General features: G+C 47.5%; 1 protein-coding gene across 3 annotated transcripts in view; it reads left to right on the plus strand.

Annotated features, from left to right (window-relative positions):
- The first annotated feature begins 1,365 nt into the window (after nt 1–1,365).
- Nucleotides 1,366–13,672, plus strand: part of SLTM (SAFB like transcription modulator) — a 127,705-nt gene continuing 115,398 nt past the window's right edge. For 2 of the 3 annotated variants that reach the window (XM_069765911.1, XM_069765907.1), the window contains exon 1: nt 1,366–1,611. In XM_069765911.1, coding sequence (XP_069622012.1) covers nt 1,477–1,611 — 135 coding nt within the window. In that variant the 5' untranslated portion in view covers nt 1,366–1,476. The remainder of the gene's footprint in view (nt 1,612–13,672) is intronic. The other variant, XM_069765900.1, reaches the window with a different exon arrangement.

Here is a 13,672-nt window from a genome sequence, read left to right on the forward strand (position 1 = left end):
GTGGGCTGCGCAATATACTACGTGGGCTGCGCAATATACTACGTGCCTGGGCAATATACTACGTGGGCTGCGCAATATACTACGTGGGCTGCGCAATATACTACGTGCCTGGGCAATATACTACATGTACTGCGTGGGCTGTGCTATACACTACGCATGCATATTCTAGAATACCCGATGCGGTAGAATCGGGCCACCATCTAGTCAGTGTATAATTACGGTGTGTTGCTTTGTTTTTTTCATATTGGACTCGTAGTTTGTAGCTTTAAAGGGAACCTGTCACCCCGTTCTTTGAGATTGAGCTATAAATACTGTTAAATAGGGCCTGCGCTGTGTGTTCCTATAGTGTATGTAGTGTACCCCGATTCCCCATGTATGCTGAGAAATAACTTACCAAAGTCGCCGTTTTCGCCTGTCAATCAGGCTGGTCAGGTCGGGAGGGCGTGGTGACATCGCTGGTTCTTCCTCAGCTTTACGTTGGTGGCGTAGTGGTGAAGACACAGCGCGCGATCTGCGCTGTCATCCCTTTCGTCGGTGGGGGCGGCCATCTTCCTGGGGCCGCGCGTGCGCAGATCGAGTGCTCTGCTGCACGGGGCTTCAGGAAAATGGCCGCGGGATGCCGCGCGTGCGCATTAGAGATCGCGGCGGCCATTTTCCCAAAGCCGAGATGCAAACTCGACCACCCGACCTGACCAGCCTGATTGACAGGCGAAAACGGCGACTTTGGTAAGTTATTTCTCAGCATACATGGGGAATCAGGGTACACTACATACACTATAGGAACACACAGCGCAGGCCCTATTTAACAGTATTTATAGCTCAATCTCAAAAAACGGGGTGACAGGTTCCCTTTAAAAATGGATTACTAAAGTACGGTATATATGGTTTTATACAGAGGTTTGCATACGCCTATTTTGGATACTTCTTATTGGAATACCTCAAACAGGTCCATGTTCTGTCCATGAAAACTGGACGGTGTGAATGAGACGTTACATGGAGAAATATTCCAGAGACGCACACTTTGCGCCATATTTGCCCTACAGACAATTCCCAGCTTATCACTCCTGCGGAGACCTGCACTCGAGGGGTTAATGTCCCATCTGCCCTGCAGGACAAGATTCCATGCAGCTCATGGGTGAGATTGCTGCAGTGTGCAGAAATCCTCCCAGGGTGACTCCGCCTGTACGCTAAAGAAAGCGTCATCAACATTTCTTCATTTTCATATCAAAGTAAATAACCCAGCGTGAATAAAGTCCAGCGATTGTGGCCGCTCCGCCTCCACAGAGGTACTGGCCCCGCCCAACTGTGGGGAGGTGGGCGTGGCCAGTACTCACTAGCCCTGCCTGCGCATGCCTCTGACGTCACCGGAAGTACGAGGCGTCCTGGTCAGTTGTTGGAGGCTTCCTGTGTGTGAGGCGGGAATCAGGCTTGGTCATTGCGGCTGCCGTGATTAGTGGTTTGTAGTTGTTGCCCAGTATGGCTTCATCCAGCAGCCCGTCCGAGCAGAAGAAAGTGGCAGACCTGCGCGTTATCGACCTCAAGACCGAGCTGAAGCGACGGAGCCTGGATGTGACCGGGGTGAAGACTGTGCTGGTGGCGCGCTTGAAGCAGGTAGGCGCGGTACAGAGGGAGGGTTAATCCGCGTGGAGAGAGGGGAGACGTGCAACATCTGCCGGTATTGTGCAGTGTTAGTGCTCAGCGGGGACCGCCATACTGTATATATGAGGGCTATCGTGGGGAACCCAGGCCCTGGTACTGCAGGCCATGGCCAGTGCCACGTATGGGCCAGGGACTTCTCAGCGGCCCCATGGCTAGGACCCCAATGCCTTATGTGCCGGTGACTACTCGGCGACCCCGGGCCACAATGCCTTATGTGCCGGCGACTACTCGGTGACCCCGGGCCACAATGCCTTATGTGCCGGCGACTACTCGGCGACCCCGGGCCACAATGCCTTATGTGCCGGTGACTACTCGGCGACCCCGGGCCACAATGCCTTATGTGCCGGCGACTACTCGGTGACCCCGGGCCACAATGCCTTATGTGCCGGCGACTACTCTGTGACCCCGGGCCACAATGCCTTATGTGCCGGCGACTACTCGGTGACCCCGGGCCACAATGCCTTATGTGCCGGCGACTACTCTGTGACCCCGGGCCACAATGCCTTATGTGCCGGCGACTACTCGGCGACCTCGGACCCCAATGCCTTATGTGCCGGCGACTACTCTGTGACCCCGGGCCCCAATGCCTTATGTGCCGGCGACTACTCTGTGACCCCGGGCCACAATGCCTTATGTGCCGGCGACTACTCGGCGACCCCGGGCCACAATGCCTTATGTGCCGGCGACTACTCGGCGACCCCGGGCCCCAATGCCTTATGTGCCGGCGACTACTCTGTGACCCCGGGCCACAATGCCTTATGTGCCGGTGACTACTCGGCGACCCCGGGCCACAATGCCTTATGTGCCGGCGACCCCGTGCCTCAATGCCTTATGTGCCGGCGACCCCGTGCCACAATGCCTTATGTGCCGGCGACCCCGTGCCTCAATGCCTTATGTGCCGGCGACCCCGTGCCACAATGCCTTATGTGCCGGCGACCCCGTGCCTCAATGCCTTATGTGCCGGCGACCCCGACACATCAGACTACATTGCCCACTGTTGGACAATTCCCCCTGTTATGCCAGTCACCAGCCATAACTGGTGTTATTACCGACAGCCATAGCAAAGGATAGTTTGAGCGGAGCAGCCGGCGACTTTACGTTTTGGTCCTTATCGGTCATTTCATTAATTTCATCTGTGTATTCGGTTTTCCACCCTTATATGCTGCCCGATAGGTTGAGAAAGAGAAATGGTTTAAAGTTTTGATGTGTAATATTTAAAGGGAAGGTGCCATCAATAAAAAAAATTTTTCCCAGCGATTGAAAAAATGTAAAAAATTAATGTTTAAATTTTCTTAAATATTATAATTTGTTTATAATTTAGTAAAATATGAAAAATAATTTTTAAAGGTTTGGCATTTCCACTTTTAAACACTAGGGGGAGCAGCGAATGAAATTTGACTAAAACCTAGTGTACAACTAGCTCACATTACTGCACTGCAGTAATTATGGGCGGAGTCAGCTGCCATGGCTGTGAACACAGTGAGAAGCCATTTTGTTGGTGACTGCAAAGTTAAACTGACAAGTAGACAGTCACCGAAGATGGCAGGTAGCAAGGATTCTGGGAGATATATGGTGGAGGGAGCAGGGTGACAGCAGCACAGAGTATTTCAGGAGAGCAGTGTGCTGGTGTATGGAGACACCATGTTCAGTGCGCGGAGCAGCCAGGGATTGTACGTAGAGCGCTGTCTTTTATACACATGGATGGACCATCTGCTCCACAGAAATCCAGGAAACATTTCTGAGGATTGATGGCCAGTTCTGATCCAGACTTTGCATGCAGACCCCATTCTCCTCCTCAGCTCCTGTCCTGGCATTGTGTGAAAGCGAGGCGACAGGCGCAGTCCGGGGTGATGCTGCGAAGGAAATGTAGCCATATAGTAACAATAAAAATGAGACCCCTCTCTTAAGCTACCTCACCAGCCCTCCCCTGACTGCACCTAACTGGAGGTCATGCTGCCCCCTCTATTACCCCAGACCCGTGTGCAGGTGCTCAGCCAGAACCACCCTAGAATGGGTCCGCTTTCTGAAGATAATACTGCCATAGTGTTCTCACATAATACCGCCATACAGATCACACATAATACTGTCCTATAGTTCTCACATATTACCATCATATAGATCGCAAATAACGATGCCATATAGATCTCACATAATACCGCCACCTAGTGAGGTGGTGATGGCGAACTCAGTCGAGGGGTTCAAGAGAGGCCTGGATGTCTTCCTGGAGCAGAACAATATTGTATCATACAATTATTAGGTTCTGTAGAAGGACGTAGATCTGGGGATTTATTATGATGGAATATAGGCTGAACTGGATGGACAAATCTTTTTTCGGCCTTACTATGTTACTATGTTACTTCACACATAACGACACCATATAGATCTCACATACCACCAGTGTTCGGGTCATTCCATGTCAAGTAAACCAATGATTTTTACCTTTATATTTTTTTATTCTTTTGAGATTTTATTTGGTGATAGTGTGTCAGAGAATGCAAAATGTGAAGAAGAAAAAATTCTAGATATTTTTTTTTTTTTTTGATTTTCAAAGTTCGGAAAGAGCGAATTTCGGTGTTGCCTGCCTTTACATTTCTCCTCATAACTCAGGCTACAAAAAAGAGAAACAAAATAAACATCAGTCTACTCAGAACTGTACAGGCTTTCACCAGATACGTCACAAAAGAATCTTTGATATTTTACCTATGCGAACGCAAGCGCAAAACTTTAAAACGCATTTCCGAGAAAACGTTTTTAAAAATGTCAAAAACTTCCCATGCGCCTGCTATGCTCCTATCCACATCTGTACAAAAACACAAGCTGGGATCATGATGGGATCATATTTTAAAAAATAAAACTTTTACAGTGTCAACTCGAAAATCTCACATTCAGATCTGTTCAGCCTGTGGCCTAACAGTGTGGGGTCTATATTTCCCAAATAATCCATGATTTTTAGATATTACTGTATTTTGTTACAGCTTAGAAGCAGGAGAGGACAGAGGAGGAAGCTTTGTTAGGGCTGAGAATGACCAGGGGTAGACTGTGACTGCAGAGCAGATGACCGGCTGGCAGCTCGCGCCTCCACAGACCGTATTCACACCAAATCTTACCACCCAGGAAACTCCTCAAATGGAGGGAGAAAAATATTAACATCCAGTTCATGTATTGTACAAACCAGGACTACGGAGAGGAGGAGGAGGAGAGTTTGTGAAAACCTCGGTTAGGTAACATTCACACTAGCGTTATGCTAGTGTGCGTCGGGCGACGCAGCGGCGACGCACGCGTCATGCGCCCCTATATTTAACATGGGGGACGCATGCGTTTTTGTTTGTTGCGTTGTGCGACGCATGCATCTTTTTTGCCGCAAGCGTCGGACCAAGAAAACGCAACAAGTTGCATTTTTCTTGCGTCCGATTTTCGGCAAGAAACGACGCATGCGTCGCAAAACGCAGCGTTTTTGCGTGCGTTTTGCCGCGTTTTTGCGTGCGTTGCGTCGCACAACGCTAGTGTGAACGTAGCCTAACAGGAAGCAGAAAGGGGACTCGGCAATACCGCACTGTCATCCCATGTAGTGAAACAGAAATAAACAGAGTGAAGTCCATGAAGTGGTAGAAGCCGGCACAAGATCAGCAATGGATGACAACTGGTGATGTGACCTGTGAATATGATCGGCGCTGGAGGCTACTGGACTCTCCATAGATTGTGAAAATGAAGACGTAGAAAGGACTTTTCTGCATCTTCTGGTCCAGCGCCGTCCTTTGTGTATCCAAGAAAACCAGACATTGTAAAAGTTACAAAAATCAGATATTGACACGGGTGGAGCCGAGCACCATGACCGACCGTACATACTGACACAAAAGGAAACGGCCACTGCTAGTAAGCGCTTATGGATAAGATGACTTTTCACCCACTAAAAGGGACACATTGATGATAAAAGGCCAGTGTAAAAACCTACTATTGTTTGATTAGTTCATATTTTATAAAACGAGGATTTAACTACTGTACTATTCTTCTTAAACACTTCATAAATTACATGTTTAGTTGTACCCGCTCGAGCCGGGGGCCGGCGGTGACGTGGGGAGCAGGGGCGGCCAATGAGCTGTTGAGCTGGGCGCATTGCGGGGTTAACACGGCGAGTTAACCCCATGAGCGCTGGACCCGCCCAGCTGCACCTGAGGACACCTCTGGAGCCTGGGGACCCAATGGGGGACAGCGGCGGCCCAAAGGTAAGGGCCTTACATTTCACAGCGGCCCCCCCCAACCCTGCCTTACATTCGGGGGAGGCCTTACATTGGAGGACCCCCCCCCCCCGAAACCCCCACCCTGTCTTACTTTCGGGGGGGTCCTACTTTCGGGGAAACAGGGTAGAAAAAAAATTGTTGCATGTATAAATAGGTGGTAAAAATATTGGTTCTTTTAATCTTGTTTGTAACATATAATTAGGATGAGACTGTATTTGGAAAATCACACTTGAGGATACGATCACCTTTTTTCTCTTGGCTTGTTCAATGAATTCAGGTTGAAAATGCTGAGCAAGTTGTGTTATAAGATGTATTCTGGCACTTCGGTATTTGTTTTTTGTTTCTTTATTGTTGCATATAAATTTTGAAGTCAATAAGTTGAAATTTGAAAAGAAAAAGGGAGGAAACTCACACAAACATAAAATCAGATGATTCAAGGCTTAAAAAAATAAAATAAAAATTGACAGGTCCCAAGTTGAATCCCTGTACAAATGTAAACAATGACAAGTAACACACATGCATGTTTTCACAATTTTAAAACATGTTTTTTGTTTTTTTTTTCACAATTGCGCATCAAAATTTTGAATTTGATTTCTCCAAAACAAAATATCAAGAAACAGTCTTGTGACATACCAAATGAAAGCCGGTACTGCTGAGAACAATGATGCCTCTCCCACCTCTTTATCTTAATTCTAGCCCGAGATATGATAAAAAATGTAAAACCATACCAGGCCAAAATCTGCACTTTTTCAAAACTTTAAAAATCTGTAAAAAATTAACTGATTAAGAAAAAAACTCTAAACTTTCATTTTGTAATTAACTAAATTTGTACTTCATACAACGAGGGGTGCTATTTCATCTTTATATAAGGATCTGCTTCACACTCACCTATTAGAATATCTGATTGGTGCAAGGGCTAAATGGGAAAGAGAGCTGGGTCGTTTAGAGGATGAAACGTGGGAGTCTGTATTAGAATGAATACCGAAACTATCACTGAATGAGCCGTATAGGCTCTCCCAGCTTTATATTGTACACAGAGTGTATAGATCCCCGAATGTCCTGTATAGAGCTGGGCTGAGATCTGACTCGGAATGATAGTGCTGGAATGTTTCATATGTTAGGCTAGGTTCACACTGCATTAGTGCAATCCCTTTAGCGCATACGCTAACGGAATGCGCTAACGCAATGTCCAAAAAGGGATTGCGTTTAGCGATCTCGCTAGCGCAGATGTTCGATCTGTGCTAGCGAGAACGGACCAATAAAAGCTGCAAGCAGTGTTCGAGGTCCGTCAGAAAATAGCGGGACATCGCTAACGCATGCCAAAAATACGTTAGCGCTGCGTTAGATATATTGCGGTCAATGGGTGCGCTAACGGATCCGTTACATTGGGTTAGTGGCGCTATGTAACGGATCCCGTTAGCGGACTGTCACTAATGCAATGTGAACCCAGCCTTATGGTCGTGTCCGAGTGACTGCTTTTTGGTTGGTGGTTGTAAGCCGGATAGAAGGGGCATACAGATGTGTAATTCCAAGAGAACCTTTTGGTGTGCGTGCTGGGGTACGTGGAAGAGATAACTGTGGATAACAAGCTGAAAATGGCAATCGCTAGACTACTATACATGGCTCGAAAGGTCATAGCCAAAAATTGGATCAAAGAGGAACCTCCCTCGAGGGGAGAATATCTTAAATATGTGAAGCAGGTCATTACCCTGGAAAAGGGTGTATATCAGAAAAGAGTGAAGATGTGCCTGTTTGATAAATTGTGGATGCCCTGGCTGGATCTAGGTTAGGGGAGGCTAAGAGAAGTTAGGCCTGAGGAGGGTTCGCCTATATATTTATGGTGTACTCGTGTACAAATTAGTTATTGTATATGGATAACGTATATAATACTACAGGATGTGTTAAGAGGAAGGTGTGAGCTGTCTAAAAGGGAAGGAGGGGGCGGGATGGGTAAGGGAGAGTTAAGAGTGGGAAAAATGGAAATGTATACCTTAATGTGAAATGTTTTATTGTACTCTTATATTTAATAAACTTGAGTTAAAAAGTTGTACTTCATTAAAACAAAAAATAAAAAAAATCTTAAGACATCAGGTTAAAAAAATATTAATATTTGGATCACTTGATATGGAATGACTCCTTCTCACAATACCGCCATATAGATCACACACAACGGGGGAGAGGAGTGCATAGGAGATGATTAGATACATGGCCCAGCAGTCAGGATCACACAGGGGAGGATTAGATACAAGTCTCAGCACAGTATCACACAGGGTAGGATTAGATACATGGCTCAGTAGACAGCATCACACAGGGTAGGATTAGATAGTCAGCACAGTAACACATGGGAGGAGATCCACCGCTCAGTCAGCATCACAAAGGATAGGATTAGATAACCTCTCACCCGCTGATATTACTTCACTGCTGCTGACCCTGCTCCTTTCTCCCTCCTGTGCAGTCCTTGGTCTCCTCCTCCTATAACAGCAAGGAGCTCACAGAACACAGATGCACTGTGAGCTCCAGAAAGATGGCGCCGGTCTCCTGCCTCTGCTGTGATGTGTGGACGGCTCGGGGGGCGTGGCCAGATCACAGCAGGGAGCAGCTCAATGCAAAGTATAGGGTCGGATGCTGACCGCAGTCTCCTATGCCCAGGGCAGCCGTATTTGCAGAGTGTAAGTGTCATGCAGCTACACTTAAACTCCTGCAAAGCAAAATGGTGGCGCCCAGTGGCTGAAAAATAATTAATTAAAAAAAATGTTAAAGTTAAAAAAATGTAAATTTGTATTAAAGAATTTTCTATAAACAATAATTTTTAATAAAAAAAATAAAATGCGGCACCTTCCCTTTAAGCATTAGGCGGAGCAGCTGCTGTCATTTCACATGAAAACTAAGTGTACTTAAAGCTCACATTATGACTGCCGTTAAAGTGGGCAGGATCTTTTCCCATGTGTGATGTCTCTCCTCCCCTCCTTGGCGTCTGTGCTAAGAAGCGGAAGGATGAAATGTAGGCTCGCAGAGTCATTTTGTTGGTGATACTGATATGTGCACAGTGTCACTGAGGACGGACGGCATGGCCTATTGTAGCTTTTCTGATAACTAACACCGCTCCCTGCAGTGCAATTAAAAACTTGCAGCGAATAAGGCCGGGTTCACATTAGCGTTTGAGTCCTCAGCGTGGTGCTGCGGACTTCTTTCCTTAAACCCCTCCTACTTCCGCACGTGTCCTGTGTACCTAACTTTAACATTGTGTATGCAGGGACAATCGTTATGTGGACGCATGCAGGGACAATCGTTATGTGGACGCATGCACATACAACATATGTTCCTGTGTACCCAAGTTAAAGGGAATCTGTCACCCCCCAATATGGAAGATGAGCTAAGCCCACCGGCATCGGGCTTATCTACAGCATTCTGGAATGCTGTAGATAAGCCCCCGATGTATCCTGAAAAATGAGAAAAAGGTTAGATTATTCTCACCCAGGGGCGGTCCAGCTGCAGTCTGGTCTGATGGGCGTCGCAGTCCGGGGCCTCCCATCTTCTTACTTACGGTGACGTCCTCTTCTTGTATTCACGCTGTGGCGCAGGCGTACTTTGTCTGTCCTATTGAGGGCAGAGCAAAGTACTGCAGTACGCAGGTGCTGGGCCTCTCTGACCTTTCCCGGCATTTGTGCACTGCAGTACTTTGCTCTGCCCTCAACATGACAGACAAAGTACGCCTGGGCCGGAGCCGCAGCGTGAAGACAAGAAGCCTACGTCATAAGAAGATGGAAGGCCCCAGATTATACCGTTCCGCGTTTGGTAAAATGGATAATGCAGTTTTATTCTTCGGGTCAGTACGTTTATAGCGATACCTCACTTATATAATTTTTTTATGTTTTGGAGCTGCTTATACGATAAAAACTAGTTAATAGAAAATAATTATTTCTCTTACCCCATGACGGCACTAACGAGAGAGAGAGAGGGATCCGCCCTCAGGGACAGGAAACCCACAGGTTAAAAAGGCGGGACCTCTCCTCCACCTCAGTTCGGTTTCCTGTCCCCGACGGGGACCCACAGCTTACCATCCAGGAGTCCAGGGACCATCGGGCCGAGTTCAGGCAGCGGGGGGCCCTGCCACGGTCACGGGTGGATTCCTCCCTGAAGGCGCGTTCCGGGGTCGGCGGGCCTCGTGGATATGCGCGGAGGGGAGGCAGTGAAGAGGACCGAGCCTGCCTCTTCTCGTTTCAATGGAGTGGTCGGTAATAGGTAGCGGCGGCTACCTGGAGGTTTCCTCCGCCGGTCCATGAGGCGCACAGGGGGTGGTGACGCCGGTCACCGACAAGCGGCAGGACGCAGGGTGCAGCAGCGGCTGCAGAAGCTCCGTCCCTCCTGTGAGCCGGCAAGTAGTGAGCGCGCGCGAGGTCCGGCGACTTACTGCGCAGGCGCGGGGGTCACTTCCGGGGCGGCGCAGGGCACCTCTGGGTAAACCGGAAGTTGCCTGGCGCCGCTCCATCGGTATATATCCGGAAGGAGAGGGGCATACCGCTGCTCAGAGATTACCACCATGAGTGGAATAGAGCAGTCGGTGGAAGAAATTTCACAGGCCCCTGTGACAAAGAACCCGAAGGAGCGCCATTCTTCAAGAAAACCCACGCAGCGCAGCAGCTCAGGATCCCAGCGTAGCAGAGGCTCTGGTGGATCCAGGAGGGAGACGGTGGTTCAACTGGAGGAGGCATCCTCAAAGCCACAACCGGTATCTTCCTCACATTAGGAGGGTAAGTGACCTCCGTGAAAGTGGAAATTCTAATAGGGGTTTATTGTTTCCTAGGGAAAGAAATGCCAGGGGAAAAGTAAAAATAGAGTATGCCCACTTCAGCTGATTTGCCGGATTCATGGGTTAAAAAACTCTGTGCGCCATGTATTAAGAACACCATTGATGAGGAGACACCAAGTTTCACATCTGAATTAAAAGATTTAATTAAAACCCAAGTAGCGGACGCATTAAAAAGCGTAAAAAACCGTAAAAGAAAACAAAGAAAAATCTCCAGATTACAGCTCCAGCGAGGGAGATAGCTCGAGTGAGGATTCTGATAGCTCTACAGCTTCATCATCCTCCTCCGCATCTTCAGAAAGCGGTCGCAACTGTTTCCCAATAGATGAAACGGATGCGCTGGTAAAAATGGTTAGGGCGACAATGGGTCTGGCAGACACTCGTTCCAAAAAATCTGTACAAGATCTTATGTTTAGTGGCCTGGAACAAAAGAAGTACAGAGTGTTCCCATTAAACGAAAAAATTCAAGCCCTTATAAAAAAGGAGTGGAAAAGACCAGACAAAAAAGTACTATTAACACCCAAAAGGAAATACCCATTTGATGACCCAGCCTGCGCCTCATGGGGAAAAGCGCCAAAATTAGACGTCGCCATCGCGAAAGCCTCTAAAAAGTTCGCTCTGCCTTTTGAAGATATGGGGACCCTCAAGGATCCTATGGATAAAAAGGCCGATGTCTTCCTAAAAGGGTCCTGGGAGGCCGCCAGCGGGGGGCTAAAACCCGGGATAGCTGCTACGTGTACAGCTAGAGCACTAATGGTCTGGCTGGATCATTTAGAGACTCAATTAAAAAATAAAACCCCGAGAGAGTCTATACTGGACTCTGTGTCAGCGATGAGAGGTGCCGCTGCGTATTTAGCAGATGCCTCAATAGACTCAGTTAGACTGACGGCAAGATCGGCTTCCTTCTCAAATGCGGCTAGGAGAGCACTATGGCTAAAGTGCTGGCCGGGGGACCTGCAAACTAAAGCTAAGTTGTGTTCCATTCCGTGTGAAGGTGAATATTTGTTCGGTCCCACCCTAGACGATGTCCTCGAAAAAGCGGTTGATAAAAAGAAAGCCTTTCCGGGATTCCTAAATCAATCTTATAGACGGCCCTTTCGAGGAAGGAGGTTCACACAAAGACGCCCCCCAAAAAACCAAAAGGAGGGGTGGGAAGACAGAAAATTCAAAAGAGGAGGTTTCATGTTCAACAAGCCGGATAATAAAAAACAGCCACAATGAGGGTGTGCCCCAGGTAGGAGGGAGACTGACCCACTTTCTTCCAACCTGGGAAAAAATTTCTGGAAGTGCCTGGACCCTAAACATCATAAAGACGGGCCTAAGACTAATCTTTCACTCAATGCCACACAATCAGTTTGTGGTCACACCACGAAGAAAGTCAGAGATCGAGCAGCTGAGTATCCAGAGAGAAGTTCTCAGTCTTCTGGAGAAGAAAGTCTTACAGGAAGTTCCGCAACAGGAAGAGACAAAGGGGTTTTATTCTCCGCTCTTTCTTCGAACAAAGCCGGACGAAACTTTCAGAGTAATTATAAATTTGAAACAACTAAACAGATACCTGGTAATAGAAAAATTCAAAATGGAGACAATAAAATCATGTGTCAGATCCCTTATCCCGTCTTGTTTCATGACTGTTATAGACTTAAAGGACGCATACTATCATATGCCAATCCATCCGGATTTCCGGAAATATCTCACGGTTGCAGTAATGATACAAGGGGAACTGAAACATTACCAATACAGGGCTCTTCCGTTTGGTCTAGCCATTGCCCCGAGAGTATTCACAAAATTAATGGCGGAAGTAATGGCCCATATAAGGGAACAAAACATATTGATTGTGCCTTATCTGGACGACCTCCTGGTGATGGGCAGTTCCTCGCTACATTGCAGCCAGCAACTAAACAGAGTGATGGTAGCCCTATCAAATCTAGGATGGTTTTTGAACCTGGGGAAAATCCAGGCTTATCCCATCTCAAGTACAGTTGTACTTGGGGATAGTAATAGACTCAACAAAGCAAGAGTGTCGTCTGCCGGAAGAAAAAGTATCCAACATGATACATCTAGTGAATCAGTTGAGTGTTTCTCCTCTGATCACTCTAAGGAGAGCCATGTCCATACTGGGGTCGATGACATCCTGTATCCCAGCGGTACAGTGGGCTCAGAGCCACACGAGAGATCTCCAGTGGGAAATACTAGAGGCAGTATCCCACGCAGGAGGAAATTTAGAAAAGCAATTAAAAATATCCTCTCGGACAAAAACTTCCTTAGCTTGGTGGACAGACCCGTCCAATCTCAGGAGGGGGGTTCCATGGGTGTGGCCGGTCTCGATAATCCTGACCACAGACGCAAGTCCTTGGGGGTGGGGGGCCCACCTAAACAGGCAAATTGCCCAAGGTCCTTGGTCAGTAGAAGAAAAAGACCTCACTTCAAACATGAAGGAGCTTTTAGCAGTTCAGTACGCCATCAATCATTTTTTAACTTCCCTCCGTTCCCACCACGTGAGAGTACTGATGGACAACAGGGTGGTAGTAGCATATTTAAACCATCAGGGAGGGACGAGGTCTCAATCCCTAATGAAAGTGACAAATTTCATCATGTCACAAGCAGAAGCCAACTTGTCCTCCCTGACAGCCCTTCACCTAAAAGGGTCAGAAAATCAAACTGCGGATTTTCTAAGCAGAACCCAATTAAAACAGGGGGAATGGGAGTTAAATACAAGAATATTCAAACGCATAGTGGATCTTTGGGGGGCCCCGGATATAGATCTATTTGCAAACAATCAAAATCGGAAAACGGAGGCCTTCTGCTCGATAGATCCTCGGGGGAGTCCAGTGGCTATAGACGCGTTAATTCCATGGAAATTCCATCTAGCTTATGTGTTTCCTCCGATAGCTCTAATTCCCTTAGTCTTGAAAAAAATCAGGGAGGACAGAGCCAAAGTGATATTGATAGCCCCGTTCTGGCCGAAAAG

This window comes from Ranitomeya imitator, chromosome 4 (genome assembly GCF_032444005.1).
Source record: "Ranitomeya imitator isolate aRanImi1 chromosome 4, aRanImi1.pri, whole genome shotgun sequence".
Classification (NCBI taxonomy): Eukaryota; Metazoa; Chordata; class Amphibia; order Anura; family Dendrobatidae; genus Ranitomeya; species Ranitomeya imitator.